The sequence below is a fragment of the Anguilla anguilla genome, chromosome 1 (genome assembly GCF_013347855.1).
Source record: "Anguilla anguilla isolate fAngAng1 chromosome 1, fAngAng1.pri, whole genome shotgun sequence".
NCBI classification, from domain to species: domain Eukaryota; kingdom Metazoa; phylum Chordata; class Actinopteri; order Anguilliformes; family Anguillidae; genus Anguilla; species Anguilla anguilla.
Genome location: NC_049201.1, coordinates 53,387,440 through 53,405,409, shown reverse-complemented (window position 1 = coordinate 53,405,409; position 17,970 = coordinate 53,387,440). Strand labels below are relative to the sequence as shown.

General features: G+C 40.3%; 2 protein-coding genes across 2 annotated transcripts in view; both read left to right on the top strand.

Moving 5' to 3' along the window:
* Positions 1 to 2,067: 2,067 nt before the first annotated feature.
* ttk (ttk protein kinase) lies at positions 2,068 to 14,816 on the top strand. The gene is made up of 25 exons (XM_035401619.1): positions 2,068 to 2,189; positions 2,703 to 2,795; positions 2,948 to 3,170; positions 3,886 to 3,992; positions 4,095 to 4,238; positions 4,655 to 4,769; positions 5,580 to 5,661; positions 6,130 to 6,242; positions 6,383 to 6,479; positions 6,674 to 6,782; positions 7,379 to 7,601; positions 8,010 to 8,116; positions 8,208 to 8,351; positions 8,554 to 8,717; positions 8,962 to 9,101; positions 9,992 to 10,118; positions 10,816 to 10,908; positions 11,020 to 11,177; positions 11,338 to 11,489; positions 12,110 to 12,234; positions 12,410 to 12,484; positions 13,311 to 13,487; positions 13,734 to 13,830; positions 14,300 to 14,385; positions 14,549 to 14,816. The coding sequence occupies exons 2-25, from the start codon at positions 2,705 to 2,707 to the stop codon at positions 14,621 to 14,623; spliced, it is 3,024 nt and encodes a 1,007-aa protein (XP_035257510.1). The 5' UTR covers positions 2,068 to 2,189; positions 2,703 to 2,704; the 3' UTR covers positions 14,624 to 14,816.
* Positions 14,817 to 15,430: 614 nt separating this feature from the next.
* The window catches only part of bckdhb (branched chain keto acid dehydrogenase E1 subunit beta), a 61,787-nt gene continuing 59,247 nt past the window's right edge, over positions 15,431 to 17,970 (top strand). The window contains exons 1-3 of the mRNA XM_035378974.1: positions 15,431 to 15,670; positions 16,510 to 16,587; positions 16,874 to 16,942. Of these exons, the coding sequence (XP_035234865.1) occupies positions 15,472 to 15,670; positions 16,510 to 16,587; positions 16,874 to 16,942 (346 nt within the window). The 5' untranslated portion in view covers positions 15,431 to 15,471. The remainder of the gene's footprint in view (positions 15,671 to 16,509; positions 16,588 to 16,873; positions 16,943 to 17,970) is intronic.

Sequence of the window (17,970 nt, the reverse complement as noted above, 5' to 3'; positions counted from 1 at the left end):
CTCCCGAATAATGTGAATTTATTAACACCAGAAAGTACTGTTTTGAGCCTAATGGCTCTTCATCAGACCTGTTCTTATAAGCAATGTACATGATACATACTGGTACAAAGTTAGATACAAAAAGGCAGATTTCACACTACAGCAGCTAGATGCTGCACTCCTTCCTAAAGCAGTCAGTGGGATCAAATAAGTGAGAAATACACAGCTCTATTTGGAGATGGAAAACAAAAAGACAGTATTAGTAACTCTGTTAGTCTAAATGAATGAAGTGATTTAAAAAGAAAAGTACAGACATTATGGTCAATACTATCTACTGTCATTCTAGAGGGCATGCTAGGTATAGTGAGGTGCTGGTGTACAAGGAGTATGTTTTTTTTTGCAGGAAGCTGTACATAGGTGGGCCAAGCCGGTGTATACTATTAGAAAGATATTGTCTGATAAAGTCTGTTAAACTTTTTTTTTTGGCAGGCTAAATTGGCTACTTGGAAGAGTTGAATAAACAAACAGTCAACGAGCCTGATGAATGGAGTCAAAAGTATGCATGGGCTTATAGCAGCAAGGCATCGGGTGGAGTTCTCCCATTACAAAACAAAACAAATCTAATTCTGACTATTTATGGGGAGCCAAGTCGGTGTTGTCATATTGATGAGGAAGGAAGGCTTTGTCTAGTTATTATGTTGTATATGGTGCAGTATCGCTGTGTGATAAAACTGTGAAGATAATCTTGTTATTTTGACTGACTGATAATTGAATCTAGTATCAGGCTCTGCTAATTCTTACAATCAAACTATTCAATGCAATACTTCATTGCCACACCAACTAAACAGTTGCTTATAATTTGTCTCAAAGTCCCCATTGAACATTTTAGCTAACATTTTTTTTAAACTGACAAAAAACAATATTTGCCTTGAAATCAAGATCACAGAGTTAGTAAGTATATAACTCTAAGTGTAGGCCTACACCCAGCAACTTACAGTTAAAGATAAGACAAAGGTATTTGTTAACAGTGAAAAGCTCAAAGTCATTGAGACAAAACACAGGATATCAGGCTAAAACCCTAGGTGTTACAGTATTATCAATGGTTTGAATTTTGAGGCACACACCAGGAATGTGATCAAGCTGGCCTGAACAACATTGTTAGAGTCCAACCATTTCTTTCCCAGGCAATATACCGAAAAGCTAACTCAAACATTTATTGGCAGCAGGTTGAAATGTTATAATGCATTGCTTTCTGGTCTGCCAAAAACGGCAAGTGAACAATGCAACAAGTACTAGGACCAGAATCAAAACATACATCACAGCAGTTTAGACATGCATACAACAGCCTACTTAGGCTACTATTTCATTTTCAATTTGTTAGTTCGTAGTTTTAAAATGATTTTTTCCTTACATGACTTAAGACATGAGTACATTTCTGACGTACTTTTAAGGTATGTTCCCTCAGATCCTCTGGCACTAGTTTGTTTCTGATATTAAGAACAAGTAGAAAACCTACAGTGTCAAATTTTTAGCAACTATGATCCAAGCCTCTGGAACAGTTGGCCAAAAAATCTGAGGGTGTTAGACAGCTGACACTTTTAAACTGAAAACCCGAAATGCTCCTTTAGCTTTTACTTCACCTAGGGCGCTTCTTACAGATCTTTGGTTTTGTTTTATGTCTTATTTCATTTATTCTATTGTGCACTGTTTTTAACCATGTCTGCAATTGTTTTATTTATTTTATTGTATTGCTTTTTAATTACTTTTATTTTATTGTGAAGTTAATTCCATGCCTCTGTACAAAATGTGCTACATAAGCAAAGATACGTTTTTATTGAATACAGGTTTATTGATCATTCAATTATTCACAATCGTCGATATCTGTATAAAAGTCACGCAACGGTGGTTCAACTAGAAACGGTAGACAGCAAAGTGCCACATCAAAAATCTACCATTATACCCGAAGAAAATCAATGAAGGGGGGAAAACGTGGGGAAGGAATCCCCCCAGATCATTTCTTAAACTCTCGCGATAGTATTCTTTGGTCAGGGACGGTAGTCATGTGACCTACCGAAGGCGTTCAGGAATACGAACCAACCAATCAGCTGGTGGAAGAATGGGAAGTGGCGGATTTGAAAGTACAGTGGAATAAACAGACGCTTGAAGGCTGGAAATTATCACAGTTAATATACTGAAAGCATTTTATTAAGGTTTGTGGTCATTGGGTTTTCTATTACGTATATCGGATACAACTTGAATGTTATATTAGGATACTGCTAGACATAGCTATGATTAGTGTGCTGCACAGAAATCAAAACTGCTCTACAGAGGTAGCTAGCTAATGTTAGCTATTTTGGCTGATATCTAAATACCTAACTTAGTAGCTATACCGTTAGCTATTAACATTCCAATATTGTTTTGTTGGCTGAACAATTAGTCTGCTCTAATTTAGTAACCTGCTTAACGCCTTGTGCACACATTTTACCTTAATGTTAGCTAGCTACAGTCATGTGCTTTGATGGGTGTATGACGGCTAGTGTTAGCTTTTGACTACGTTACCTAAAATGGCTTAGCGGCCTGAGTTGTAGTCATGATGACACGCCGTCTGGAAAGTCGAATGAAACGAATGAAGGGGCTTTAGCCTAAACCGTATCTAGCGAGTAGAGCAGTTCAACCATGTATAGTTAACGCTAATCCAAGTCTCTCAAATGCCGTATTTTCAGATATGGAAGAGGAGGAGCACACGGACAGGCAAATGCAGCTTGCAATGCTTAGTCAGAAACTGCAGAACATTAAAACCAGATATCTCAGTTTGGGTGAGTACTTTTTATACATAAAACATTTGTTTAATTTGGTGAGAATTGTGTACATTGACGCTCTAGCTTGTTGTGCGGCTAGCTGGTTCCTTGGTATTTTTCTTGTTCCGTGTGTGATTTACTTAAAACCTTCATGTTGTTTCTTGTCGAAGATAACACCGACAACATAAATCAGATCATCAGCTCGAACTCACCCGAGACCTGCCTTGCGTATTTGCTGGACCTGGAGAGGAAGGGGAATCCACACACGGACTCCACCTTTCTCAACCGACTAATCGACTTCTACACTCGAGTGTTCTCCAACTTTCCACTTTCAAAGCACAGCCAGAATGAAAGCTACGCGAGGATCCTGGTCCGGTTCGCACAACTGAAAGCGTAAGAGTATTGTTTTACACACACATCGAATCTTTTTATGCTTCGTCCTAATTCGTTGAAAAGTCGTTATTCCTTAAATGTCACACGGGTCGTGCTTTTATCTTATTCTTGCACATGTATGGTTGGATTATTGTGTTGGCTAACATTTTAAATGTAAAACAACCCTGGATTATCATTATGAATGTGCAGAGAAAAATGATTGCACAAATAGATGAGGTTCAATTTGATTTCTTAAACCGGAATGGTTGACAATGTTTGTTTGTTAAACTTTTGTTGAACCTACACTGTTTTATTTTCTTTATTGTACTGTAGCTACATTGAATTTGATTGCCATTTTTGAAACATGTGAAAACATAAGCATGCATTTCACATTACATCTCAAGTTTGCGACCAATTTTGAATTGGTGTGGTATTTTGGATTGTTCAGATTAAAAAAAAAAAAAGAAATAAAATCCTGATTGCACAAACAGATTATTCCCAGAAACATTTCATTTTCATTTGGGTGAAACCACTCGGGTGGTCCATTTTATGATTTTGGAATAACTGTTCCCCCAAAAGTGACATTCTGTATTGTGTAGATTGGGCCGTGCACCTGCTGCACTTGTATAAGTCACTCTCAGTCAGAGCATCTACTAAATGTAATGCCGGTTATCTTGATAAAAATTTTGGTTTGTCTGTGTGTATTCTCAGTAATACATTTTTTTCTGCCCTGCAGAATTCAAGATCCTGATGAGGCACGTGACCATTTCACGGTGGCAAGATCCAATAGCAAGGCCTTTTCCTTTGTGCATATCGCTCATGCTCATTTCGAGCTCTCTCAGGGTAGGCTGTTCTGTTGCAGTAGCTGTTCTATGGTTCCACTTTATAAAATGATCTGAACCTCTGCTCTGGTGGAACTAAATATAAAACATTTTTTTTCAACAGGAAATGCAAAGAAAAGCACTTCAATACTACAGAGGGCCTTTGAGGTTAATGCCAAACCCACGGAGATGCTGGAGACGGCCTTACAAAATCTAAAAGCGGGGAGAACCAAACTCCTGTCTGCTGACGATAAGGAGAACCTGATGGGTCAGTTATGTATTTTTTGCAGAAATACAGTAGGTGATGTGCGGTGTTTTTCCTGGAAGATCATCAACAAAATGCTTATGGTTAAAATATGTTTATTCGGTTGTTTAAAAATATGTAATGTATAGCAATGACACTAATAAATATTTGGTCCAAAGATTCGTGTATGTAATAATAATAATTATAAAGGCTGATTTTTTTTTTAAAAAAAGGAGAGAAAAAAAGCATGTTCCAGATTTTCCATTAGTCGGTGTTGTTGTAAGGGTCCAAGGGTTTAGGCATTACACATTTGGCTTGGCGGTTGTTCTGTTTCTGAGTTGTGGAAAGGGGATTGTGGAATCTGCTTCATTGGTGCTCTGAAAGCAAGTCCTGAAAGCAAGTAAGCAAGCAAGCCAGCTCATCCAGTGTCCCTCTTTCAGTTCCTGTGACATCTAACACACAAGAATCCAGGAAGAGCAGTGTGGAATTTCACAAAGTCACCCCCAGTTCAGATGGAAGTGGCGAACTTCAGCTGGGCAGTGCGTTATGTCCGAGGTAAGCAGCTGGGGCGTGGTCAAATACATTTCTCATCATGCTGCAGCTAAGGTCATGGAAGGGGGGGTCGTCATTGGGCTTCTGGGATGGAAAGGTTGTGTTGTATGACCTCTCAGGTTAACTCGGTGCCATCCAAAAAGCAATGAGGACATTACTGGGTATGTATTAAATTTATGCCAGGGTTCCTATGCTTCTTTGACATTTTTTTTTGAAAGTCCTTGGATTTAGAAAACATTTCATAAAACATCTGTTGTTCTGAATTTTGGTAGAGGCATGAGACACTCAGGGATTAACCGCTGCTCCATTTCTGTCTCAGTTGGAGAGTTATAATGATAACTGATTGTGTGTTGACCATTTCATGTGTGGAAATTGTTGTTTGCTATTATCTGTGGTGGCTGGTTGGTGTGTAAACTGGGGCAGACGGTTAGGGGGGTTCAGGAGGGCATGGCCCCCCAGAGAAAATATATGAAAATAAATAGCATACAGCTAGGAACACAAAACACCTCTTATACTTTTCCTTAACACTACTGGCTCTTGTTGAGCTGTTAACATGTTTTGGATGCTTAGGAATGGACATTAGTGTGATTTGTTGACATTTTTTGTTATTTTTGTAGAATTATTGTTATACATTCCCTTCAGCTTTTTAATGAGGACAGTCCTCAGTGTCCTCTATGGACGGCCCTACCATGATTATTATTATTATTGTTGGCATTAACTGGCTAATACAACACAGAAATTAGCTGTGTGAAATCGCTGTCTGATGCAGCAGTGGAGTGTTGTTTAGCTGGTCTGATCTCTTGTTGTTTTCAGGGTGGATCAGAATTGTGCCCCACAGGAAGACCCAGTGCCAGTCTGGAGATCTGGGCCACAAAGGAGGGTACTCTACAACATGGTAGGTTGGCTCTCTTCCAAGGAAGTGGATGCAGTTTCAAGAAGTGTCCTACTAAAATAGCTGTGGTTTATTGTTGTCAAACACCCTGAGTTATCTTTGTCATTCCATGTATGTAGTGTTGTTTGCCTGCTGTTTCTATGCATTAATTTGGGTCCTCTTTGTTCTAAGAATGCACAGTTTGCATCTTTTCTTGAGAGTGGGCATGACTGTCTCTTTTAAATCACTGTGGTTTATCCTTATTACTTCAAGAGTAGGCAAGGATTGCCATTATTTTTAGGAAAGGGTTTTATTCATCCCTTTTACTGTAGCAGTTGGCATGATTTCTCACTGCTACTGTAAGAGTGAATGGGACTCTGCTGTTACGGGAAGTGTCAGCATAAATGATTGTGAATGGTAGAAGGAGTGTAGTTACCGCCTTTTCTGTGAAAGTGGATATAGTTTGTCACTGTTCTTCCTCCTGTTCTCCAGCCAGGGAGAGTTCCTGTGCTGCCTTTCTCCATCCCGGAGGCTGAAGGAAGTGACGATAGTGGTGGGCAGAAGAAGAAGAGCGACACTTCCTGTCCGAGCAGTACCATGACCAGGTGAGCAGAAGGATGTGTTTCGTAAGGTCCAAAAGACCTGTGTGCTTTGTCCAAAGGTCCAAATGTGTACATTTGCATGCAAACTAAGCATATTATGCTTTGTAATATATTTTGAATTGAATGGTTTTTTTTTGGTTCAGGCAAACATCTGGATCAAGAACCAACACCTTATTTCCCTTTTCTTCGTCCAAGAAGAGCAGTGGCGATGGGGACTCCTACAGCTTGTTGAACCTAAAGGTGTGAGTTCTGCTTTAAGGCCATCAGCCCTAATGACTATATTTCACATTTTAGATCTTCCACACAAAAGGAACCTGTTATAGAAAACCAGATATTCTTTGTGTAATTGTCTGACCAGGTGAGGCTCTTAATGAGGATTTGAGCACTGAACAATATCATGCGTTTGTGTTCTCACCATGCATTGGCTCTTGCAGCCGTCCATCACGAGTCCGGAGCCACACCCATGGGAGGATTTGGCAGCCACTGACTCCACCACTGCGTTCCTGCACAGGCCAGACAGGAAGGTTTCCACCAGAACAGAAGGTACCCGTTTCTCATTTACTTAACCTTGTTGGTGGTTCACCGGTAAATCCAGTCAAAGGTAAACTCAACTGAATGTTGGCAGTAAACAAAAGGTCTGATGCCCCTCACGTGTTTTGAGTGACGTGAGTCCATATTCCATAATGCCTTTCATTGTTCTACTAAATTACTAAATGGTCAAATTAGTCCCTGTGGTGTCACCTTTCTTGTATTTAAAGTGGTAATTACCTTTAATTAAGCCACAAGATTAAGATGCATCCTATTATTTTTTTCTAAATTTCTAAATTAGACAATGGTAACATTTCCTTTTGATGCAAATAATGTAATTTCTAAATATGAGGACTTGAGGTCTAAGATTGAGTGTATGCTCTGCATGGATATTCACTTCAAGTTTATTTCTGATGGGCAACAGACACACTGTTGATTGGTTAAATATGTCTTGGACAACAAAAATGGTATACAAAAGACCGATGTCAGATCCTTGGGCTTGCACTCCAGTTTGTGCCCAGTTTATTGTCTTTTTATAGCATTCACGGTATTGTTTTTGCTTAGTAATTGAGTGATTCACGTGAAAACCTCTTGTGCTGTTTCTCCTGTAGTTTACACGGAAAACCTAAACCAGGCCATCAGTTCAAACTCCCCGGAGTGGTGCTGGACATATCTGCAGAATCTGGAGAAGAAGGGGAATCCACACACGGACTCGAACCTTCTTACCAAACTGATCGACTGCTACTCCCGGGTGTTCTCCAGCCTCCCCCTGGGAAAATACAACCAGAACGAGAGCTACGCCAGAATGCTGGTCAGATTTGCTGAGCTCAAGACGTGAGTTGGCAGTCAAAGAAAATCCCCCCTCCCCCTTATAAATGGTTATGATAATAAAGATTTCTGTATTTGAGTCATTTGCTTTTTGAATATATATATATATAGGTGTGTTTCTCTATGATTTTGGTAATTTCTGTTTTTTGGTGAAGTGACAATATATTGTGGTGGTTAAGAATCTGGGCTTATAGATTGCACAGGCTCAAGTCCCAGGTGGAGTACTGCTGCTATACTCATACGCAGTGTGCTTAACCTGAACTGCTTCAGTAAAATATCCAGCTGTGTAAATGACACGTTGTTGCTTTGGATAAGGGGGTCTGCTAAGCAAGTGCATTATCTAATGTAATGGTCAGGAATGCATCCCACCATTTGTCTCAGACATACTGTTTGACAGATTTTGATCTGTTCCAGAATTCAAGACGACGATGAGGCTCAGGACAACTTCATCATAGCCAAATCCAACTGCAAGAGCTTTGCCTTCGTGCATATTGCACATGCTCAGTTCAAGCTCTCTCAAGGTGGGGCTCTATAAAATAGCTTGTTTAATAATAGGAAGCTGTACTCTATAGACCTACGCTGAATTTTGATGTGTACGATCTGCCCTAACAGGAAATGCGAAGAAAAGCACTGCAATACTGCAGAGGGCCTTTGAGGTTAATGCCAAACCCACAGAGATGCTGGAGAGGGCCTTACAAAATCTAAAAGCTGGGAGAACCAGACTCCTGTCCACTGATGATAAGGAGAACCTGATGGGTCAGTCAGATTATTTTTGTTCTTTTCTTGTTTTATTTTGCAACGCTACAGTGTATGTGGTGTGTTTGAAAATGCTTATGGTAGAATGTGCATAGAATATTGAATGTGAATTTAGTGTTCTTGTATGTTGTTGTTGGTCAGGCAAGGGCTGCTGTTTTGCCAGTGTCTCAGTTCTAAGTATTTACATTTGTGTCTATTTTAGGGGAACTCCTTTCTGACACTCTCGTGACAGGACAGAGTGAAACAAAGGAGAGGGTGGGGAACCAGTCAAAGCTCGCTACAAATTTAGGGCCATACAAACCTGTGTGTAATCCCCCATCCGACTGGAAGATTCCTGCACGGATTGGCAGATACATCTCCCCAGAGGTTTGTTTTTTTAATGTTCATGAGCAACTTGGTCTCCACAGCTCTTATTATTTTTGCTCATTTGTCATATTTTGTTCAAAAGTGTCCGTGATGCAGTCGGTCATTTACCTTTTTTCACCTCTTGTCAATGAAGTATTTCCAAATTTGCTCCTTTTTTTGTTCTGTTTTTGGTGCACGCTCATGAACGGTTGCCGACACTGGTCCAAGCCATCTGAATTTTCCCATTCGGCCTTTTCGTTCTTAGGACAAAAGGTTCCCGACCAATCAGGTGCCCACTCCACGGGTGGCTAACCCTGCATCTGCTTCATCTGTTGGACCCCCAGTCAGAGGGAACCCTCCCCTCACCTGTGAGACACCCACTCAGAAACCCCTTAATGCCAGCAGGTGAGGGATGAGGAGTCATTAAATTACATTTATTTAGTACATGCTTTTATCCAAACCAACGTACAGCAAGTGCATACCAAAGGTCATTAGAACAACTACAAAACACGGGGTCGATACGGTACAATATTCATTATGTAACAGTTATCCATAGCCATGAACATCATGTCCAGTTCACACAGTAAACATAGGTCAGGTCAGTAAGTTACGGCAAGTCAAACTAGGAGACATGATGACGAGCTGCAACTTCAGGATAGTGATACAAGTGTAATATAAGTGTTGGATGGAGATAAAAGTGTAGCATGAAAGTGCTAGAGGAACCAGATAGGATACAAGTGATAAGAGCGATCCTAGATTGGGAGTACCCTGCAGAGTAGTGATGGTTAGTCCAGGTATAGTCTGAAGAGATGCGTCTTCAGACCATGGCGGAAAATGGGCAGGGACCGAGTGGTTTGTTGAGGAGACATGTATAAATAGTCATGTATATAGAAACCTTACATTTTTGTTCTTAGTTGTGTATATTAAATCCTCTAAATAATTGATACATTATTCCCAGAAGTGAATAACCATCTGCGCATTGCGTCTTTAATTCAAAATATACTGCCCATGGTGTATTGTTCCCATACGAAGGTACTGAATAAGTTATCTAAGTTATAAAGGTAAAACACAGCCCCTTTCCCCTTTTGTTTCAGAGTTGGTGCGGAGAAGCTGTTTGTAATGTTTGATGTTCTGCAGAAGATCATGTATTTCTTGCCAGGCACAGCCACCAGAACCAACAAGTTGCTTCTGTCATCTGGCCAACTATACACTGCCTTCTGCCAATACTAATGAACCTGGATTGATCAAGTTCCCCTATGCCTGTCTCTTGTTTTTCTTCTTCTTCCCCCTAATAGTTTTGTGACTCCAGTAGTGAAAAGGAACCCCCCAGTGATGGCTTCAGTTCCAATGCCTCATGGTTTTGGGGCATCCCAGCAGCCTTGTACACCTCAAAACCAGGTGTGCCCCATCCAGACTCCACAGGTATAAAGGCTGTGTACCCTTGGCACCTGAACTCGTCTCTTACCATTTATAATCAAATGTATAGAAAAACAGGAAGAGAATAAAAAGAGATGTGTAGTAACTTCGAGAGACCACATACTGTAATTTAATTAACATTGCCTCTTTTGATACACTTCATTAACTGAGAAAACTACAGTACTTTGCTAAATAAAATTCACTTATCAAATTCACCTAGCTTGTTTATCTAGCTAACTTCACTAATGTTTGCTAATATTAGCTAGCTATGTAGCTAACATACTTGTTGAACATTTTTGGTCATGCAAAAGAATTCTTGCATAACTGCAAACTTGCATTGTTTCTGCCATAATTTTCTCCCAATGAAAAGGTGGCAAATGAAAAGTGACTGTCATTTCAGTTGGTATGAAGTGCCAGTGATGTGACATAAATCACCATTTGCGGAATGCGTGTCTCTAGCAATTGCGTGATTTGAAGAGTGATATACACCACAGCATTTTAAAATTGTGCTACCAAGTAAAAAAAAGATCCTTCTGAATCCTTAGGTCCTTAGCAGGCTAATGTGCCTGTTTATTATACAGGGAAAAAATATTTTTAAATGCATGAATGTTCATGCAATGCTATACAACTGAATTCAACCCGTTGGGTACTACTCGGTATTGCCACTGATTTGCGAAGTGAACAAGCGTTTTTTTTTTTTTAGGGATCCATGTCTGCTTTGTCCAACGACTCCATCACCATAAAAGGCAGGCAGTTCTACATACTGAAAATGATTGGCCAGGGTGGATCCAGTAAGGTATGGGTGAATTGTATTCATGATTGTGTATCAAAGGCAAACCTGGATAATACTAGAGGGTTATGAGGAATTATTGCAGGCAGCGCTGAGTGTGATTATGGGTGTTTTCAGGTGTACCAGGTGCTGGACCACCGGAGGCAGCTGTTCGCTGTGAAGTACGTCAACCTAGAGGAAGCCGACACCCAGACTGTAGAGAGCTACAAGAACGAGATTGAGCACCTGAACCACCTGCAGCAGTACAGTGACCAGATCATCAAGCTGTATGACTAGTAAGTGGGGTTCCTTTGGAGAAGTCTGCCATGTGGTTCTCGCAAGTTGCTCAGGTGTCTGCTAGCTGAATGTGATGTCATTTGTGCCCTTCTTGTGTGAAGGGACATGACTAATCCAGAACGTGCAGACAAAGTCCAATGTGTGTGTTGTTCATTTCAGTGAGATTACGAACAGCCACATCTACATGTTGATGGAGTGTGGAAACCTGGACCTCAACACCTGGCTACGGAACCGCAAGAGCGTCAACCCGCTTGAGAGGATGTTCTACTGGAGGAACATGCTGGAAGCGGTTCAGACCATTCATAAACATGGTAACACACTCTCTACACCAGTGGTGTCAAACTCGTTGCCATGGAGGGCCGTGTGTATGCAGGTTTTCATTCCAGCCTCAGATCTTGATTATATAATTAGTTAAATTATTTGCTGAATTAGGGATGCAGGTTTGTGCACAATGGTGACCCGACGTCTATGGTGACCCGCATTGTCTAAATAAAAATTTTCTTATATTCTGTGCTTCAATGCAGTTAAACGCATATGGCTGAATGAGTAATTGGACTCAATTAAGGCAGCATTAATTGGTTGGAATGAAAACCTGCATACACACGGCCCTCCATGGCAACGAGTTTGACACCACTGCTCTACACCATCTGCAAACACTGTGATGTCTCGGATTTTAAACTGTCCACAGACAGAACTTCTAGAGCATTCATTTTGTGTATGACTATGAATTAACTTTCTATAACTATGTAACTGAGCCCGATGCTTCTCCTAAAGAAAGATTCACTGTTTAAAATTTCACCTCAGTTGCGCCTGATGCTGTTGGCTACTGATGGTGTTATTGGTGTTCTAATTCAGAGCTTTCATGCCAATATACTATGGTGTACAAGCCGTGTATTTTCAATATCGTATTAAAATTATATTTTATTTATAGGAATTGTCCACAGTGACCTGAAGCCGGCTAATTTTGTGATCGTGAACGCCTCACTGAAACTCATCGATTTCGGCATCTCCAATCGAATCCAGCCAGATGTGACGAGCATTGTCAAGGATTCCCAGGTAAGTGGGCAGAGAATCTGGTCCCAGTGCCCTGGTCCCCACTGGCTGGGCCTGGGTCAGTTTTTATTTTTGTCTATAATAGTTGTGGGTAACAATCAAGGTTTGGAGAAACCAATTCTGGATGAGGTTGTATCTGCTGAATATCAGGTGGTGATGCCGTGTGTGTCTCGCCTAGGTGGGCACTCTGAACTACATGCCCCCAGAGGCCATCAAAGACCCATCGTCCAAATCTGGGAAACCGAGCTCCAAGGTAGGGTCATGATTTTGAATTTTAAAAACTAAAAAATACTTTTATTGGAATTTTTGATGAAAATTCAAACATTTGTAAATTAGGTTATATCAGTGTCGGTATTATCGGTAACATCGTCATAACAGCATAATTCTGCCCATTTAGCCCCTTGTTTGACTACTAAATCTCCCATACATTCAACAAATATCATTTTCACTAAGTGTAGTCGCTTTTACTGTCATGTGAAGCCACAATAGCAGAGGTGTCTGTTGAGCTGGAAACAGGAGAGGCTGAAATCTTACCTTTAAACTGGCTCACCCAGTTTAATGTCTTCAAATCTTGTAGCGTACTCCTACTCCTTGTCACCTAAGATATGTAAATAAGGTTGAGTTTGATGTGATTCAAATGAATTTAACTTTAAGAATACACTTAGTGGTAAATCTGAAAATGTACATACAATAAAGGCTGGCAAATGAACTTCAGAAAAGCAGTGATTTTTCATGAACATTTAAATCCAATCTCTGCAGGCTAGATTAAAGGACTTTTGCATCATCAGTGCTCCTTATATTCACAATGAACATTGAATAAATACGTCTATCTGTAAACGAGAATATTCTGAACTTTTTGATGTAAAAATAAAGAATAATTAATCTATATGTATTGGAATCAATCACCAAGCTAATGAGTTGATTGATCAATGATCAAAGAAAATACATGGAAATGGGTTGAGGGTAACGATTGGTTTAAAGGTAAGGTTTTTGACCCCATACATTTCCAGCTCACCAGCCACTGCTGTGCAACAGTATTAATTGTGAGAAGTGACTGAATGGCTTTTTTGCGTTTGTAGATCAGTCCGAAAGGAGATGTTTGGTCCCTGGGCTGCATACTGTACTGCATGACGTACGGAAAGACCCCTTTCCAGAAAATCACCAACCAGTTCACCAAGATGCACGCCATTATAGACCCATCCCACGAGATTGAATTCCCTGACATCGCTGAAAAGGACCTTCTGGATGTCCTTAAGGTGGGCTGGGGGAAGGGGATGTACTGTGCAGGTTCAGTCTAAACAGGTTAAAATGCACTGATATCGTCTGTCCTTGAGATTTTCCTTAAATACATTTGTTGATAGTTTCCTTTTTTGATTAACTTATGGTCTTCTGTACCGTGTTGCCTATAATGTGTAAAATGCTCACTTATTTATGTACAATTGCTCCCGTTGTACATGTGCATGGATGTTCTAGACAGCAAGTTGTTTTTTGATTGGTTACAGAAATGTTTGGTGCGGAATCCGAAGGAGCGGATCTCCATCACTGAGCTCCTGGCCCACCCCTACTTGCAGCTACAGCCACAGTCCGTACCTGAGCCAGGTCTGAACTGTAATGCTGTAACACTCGCAACATGGCACCAAGTGTGCTATAGAAAGAACAAAAGAACAGAAGAATGAATGGTCTTTGGCCAGTATGCATGCTTGCCAGTCATGTTTCAGGCCTGACCGTATATCTGGGGGCAACTGTGTTCTGAACGGTGATAATCTGTGAGGCTCATCCATGCTCCACAGTGTAGTGCCCTAACTGGATGAACCATCCGGCAGCCCCAGTTGTTGTTTCTCACTACTTTTGGGACAACTATATAGTAGGCAGTGCTCCTCCATGCAGTTTGGAGCTGTCTATGAATGCACATCTCAGTAAAGCACACGGTTGTAACTAGGCCTGATTTATACTTCTGACTTGTGTCTAACAAGTGTAGTGGCAGCTAAAGAATTTTTCAGATGGGCAATATATCCCATTTCCATTAATGCCTTGTTAATGTGGTCTGTTTCTCCCTTTTCATCTATAGCTCAACCCAACAATGATGACTTGAAGCGTATCCTCAATGAGCTGGCAGCACTGCAGTCTCCCAACAGCATCGCCAGAGCAGCCAACGTGAGTGAATTTTTAAAATGCATTATTTATTTGGCTTTGTATTGTATATATATTTTAATAAGAATCCGTATTGGCATTATTAAGTTAATATTAATATGGTGTCAGGGTAGGGGTGTGTTTTCGTGCTGGCAGAATAGTGAGTTTTGTCTGATGTCACCGGCAGAACTTGGCCAAAATGTGTAACAGCGGCAGAAGACTGGACGTGTCCGAGTGTGTGAAGAGTTCCAGTCAGTCCTGAGAGGTCACAGGCTCTGCAGGGTGTCATTCTAGAGGGTCGACTCACTCTGCCCTTCCCTAAAGCCCTGTGGGGAAACCATGCACCACTATTATTCATCCCAGATACATGTGTTTTTTTATATTTTAGTTCTCTTCAAGCTGTATAGCATTCCCTGTTATATGTGTAAATGTATGTTAAAAAAAAACTCAAAAAACAGCAGAAAAACTACAAATAAACTTTCTGTAAATGTAAAAAGTAGATGTGTCATACTTCATGTGTCAATAATTAGTAGAGTCAAATATGGTTTTATGGACCATAAGTTGGATTGTTGTCGGTTCCAGCATCACTTTTGGAGAATCCACATCAAATCATATGAATAGAAGGTTTTGACATATGTCTCATAACTTGCTAACACTACATTAGAAGTGTCTCTGACTAGTCATTTTGTCTAGTTTAGACATTTTAATTTCAGATTGTTCAGTAGGTCATTTTAAAATGAAGACTCATAATCAGTTTTATTCTCTCAACAAAAAAAAAGAGTCCATTCAACTTCTAATTTGAGAGTGGAACCTACCTGTGATTCAAACAGAGACTGTAAAAAATAGGATTCAAACGGAGGCCGTTCATCTATCTTCCATTTCCTGTTTGGCATAAGAACTTAAAGTTTTTCAGTAGGGAGAGTTCCGGTAACATAAGCTGTTAAAGAGATATAACGCCGAATGGATATGAACTTTTTGGCAATACGCTCTCTAATAAAATAGAATCTCTGATCAAACAGAACACCACCCCCGCTGCAACCAATCAAACGACTTTGTGTCGGCTTCATGATTCTGACGTCATAATCCCCTTCCTGGTCAGACACAACAGCAATGGCGGCCGCGGCACGGTTTCTTTTAAGGACAGCGGGCTCCTCTAAAGCCTCCATCATAAATGTAAACAGCGGATTGCACGGCAAATATGGAGCTACTTTACTAAGAGTGTCTCCCAGTTGCAACCTTCTTGCGAAAACGCAAAGAAGATACGCAGCTCATTTCACCTTTCAGCCCGAGTCTGTCCAAACAGAATATGGTAAGAATGCCCTTGTTTTCTGCTCTTGTCTTTTACCTAAGAAAAACTGCTGATTCGCTTTAGTAAAACTAAAATGCAGATCGAATGGTTGTGATATTTTTACCTGGGTATAAAGTACTGTCATTTATGTTTAGCTAGCTGACTAACAAGATGCATACACTTCCTTGCTGGATTGAATTGTCTGTCTGTGTAGAGTTTTTTGAATGTGTTGAGTTTTGTTGTTTTTAGTTCTGTTTACTATTTTTCATCCAGTGGTATCATCACGCTACGTGTATGCTTTGATGATTTTAGCTAAATGCTACTTTTTCATTCATTTTTGTGACTTGTTAGATAAATAACCCGTTGAGAGTTAAAGATCACATTTTATGGATTTAACGTAATTTTGAGACAAGGGGGTGTAATGTCTGCTTTTTTAATATAAGCACGCGTTCTGATATAACTATTATGCGCCGCATATGTTGGGTTTAACCTTGTGTAATGTTCAAGAGTATTAACGTGGTGAAGGATGATATGTTTAAAAGCATCAATTACATGAGAATGGGCAAAAAAAGAACATCTAACACAATGTTCCTGCGGCAGTGCTCTTATTGTCAGAAGAGATTTGGTGGATTGTGATGTTAGTAAATGTGATGTCAGTGTTATGTGGACTGTTTTTAATTGTGTCTAGCCTGCAGTAATCATATGACACCTTATCATATCAGAGTTCAGTGATCACTGACACAATTGAAGTATTGTTCAAGAACAGGAAAAGTAGTGAAATGACTGTGTTAGTTCTTGTTTAGTAATAATGGTGGTGCATTTACATATTGCTAAGATTTATGAATTTTCTTCACATGCAGGCCCCACTCAGAAGATGAACCTTTTCCAGTCTGTAACCAGTGCCTTAGATAACACCCTTGCCAGTGACCCCACTGCAGGTAGGATGCCATACTCTGTTGCACAGTGCTGTCACAGATTGAACAGACAGATGTTGAGACATTTTCTAGGGTTCTCTGCGTGTGTCTGCTTTTTTATTTCAGGTTTTTCTAGCTTTAAAATTGCGCGTGATCTTGAAGAATAACGCATAAATTGAATAGTTCACAACTGTGTTTAGGTTTGTGCAAGTTTGTGCTAGTTCAGCACTTATTGACCAGTCATTTTGATAATTTACTTCTGCTGTGTTCGTGTTGTGTTTTATTCTTTTGCCTGTTGCTTATGTTCCAGTTATCTTTGGTGAGGACGTGGCCTTCGGTGGGGTGTTCCGGTGTACCGTGGGGCTGAGGGATAAGTATGGTGAGTACATTTGTACTTATTTTCCACTTTCATTTGCAATACATGCCGGGGGGTGTGTCACAGGCCACAGAGAAATAAAAGAAGCGTCTGTCCACACTGTGTCTGTGATTTCTGAAGACTTTACAGGCTGCTGAAGGGAAGAGACCTGGGTTTTGGGCTGCCTTGTGTGTTCATTTCAGTTAGACTATTGCTGTGAGGTTTTTTTAAAAACAGCCCTTTCTCATCATGAAAAATGTGCAGTGTCGTATTTAAGGCAGGCTGTGGCCATGGGAGCTATGCTGTTTGGAGCTGTACTGACTACACAGTGTGCCAGAAGGATGTTAAATGCTCTGTAGGCCACTGGAAACCTCAAACCTTCAGAGTTGTGGGAAGTAGGAAATAGATCATAAAACACAGTCCAAAAATGTTTTTGCAATACTATACCAGTACATTACAGTAAACCTGAAGGAAGTAGTTTGTCATTCAATACTCAGAGTTCTACAGCAAACCTGGAGAAACTAGTCTGGCAGCACGTGGTACCCTGCCAGTTTATGAATGTGCAGATCAATTTCACATATTTCTGACCTGTTTGGACTAGGAAAGGAGGCAAGGAATGAAAGCAAGGAGTTAAAAAAAATAAGCAGTTAGAACACACCCTTTGTGAGGGGAGGAGGGGAGTGGAGGAAAGGAGACGACGTGGAGGAGTGAAGAAAATTGGGACAGCTTGTCTGCTTCTCTGTCATCAAAGGTGACAACGAATATTTATGAAATAGCCCTATCATAATTGTTATATACACTGAGACAGCCTACATTGCCAGTTCATTCCATCTCACATAGACTAATTCAGAAATATTTCCGTAGATTAGTGAAACATGTCGCTTCATATTATGTATTAATGCTCGGTATTCAGAAAAACAATTTCCCACTGTAACATCACAAATCAAATTTGTTGGTAATAAATACGTCCTTTGGAAATGGTTGGTTTAAATAAATTAATTCATGCATATGCGCACATTGAAATAATGGTAGCTGCCATGCTTGTTTATTAT

Bases quoted from the DNA above. Each gene is read 5' to 3' on its own strand.
- ttk (XM_035401619.1), top strand. From the start codon at position 2,705: ATGGAAGAGGAGGAGCACACGGACAGGCAAATGCAGCTTGCAATGCTT. The intron at 12,485-13,310 runs GTAGGGTCATGA...TTGCGTTTGTAG, and splicing joins CTGGGAAACCGAGCTCCAAG to ATCAGTCCGAAAGGAGATGT. The intron at 13,488-13,733 runs GTGGGCTGGGGG...GATTGGTTACAG, and splicing joins ACCTTCTGGATGTCCTTAAG to AAATGTTTGGTGCGGAATCC.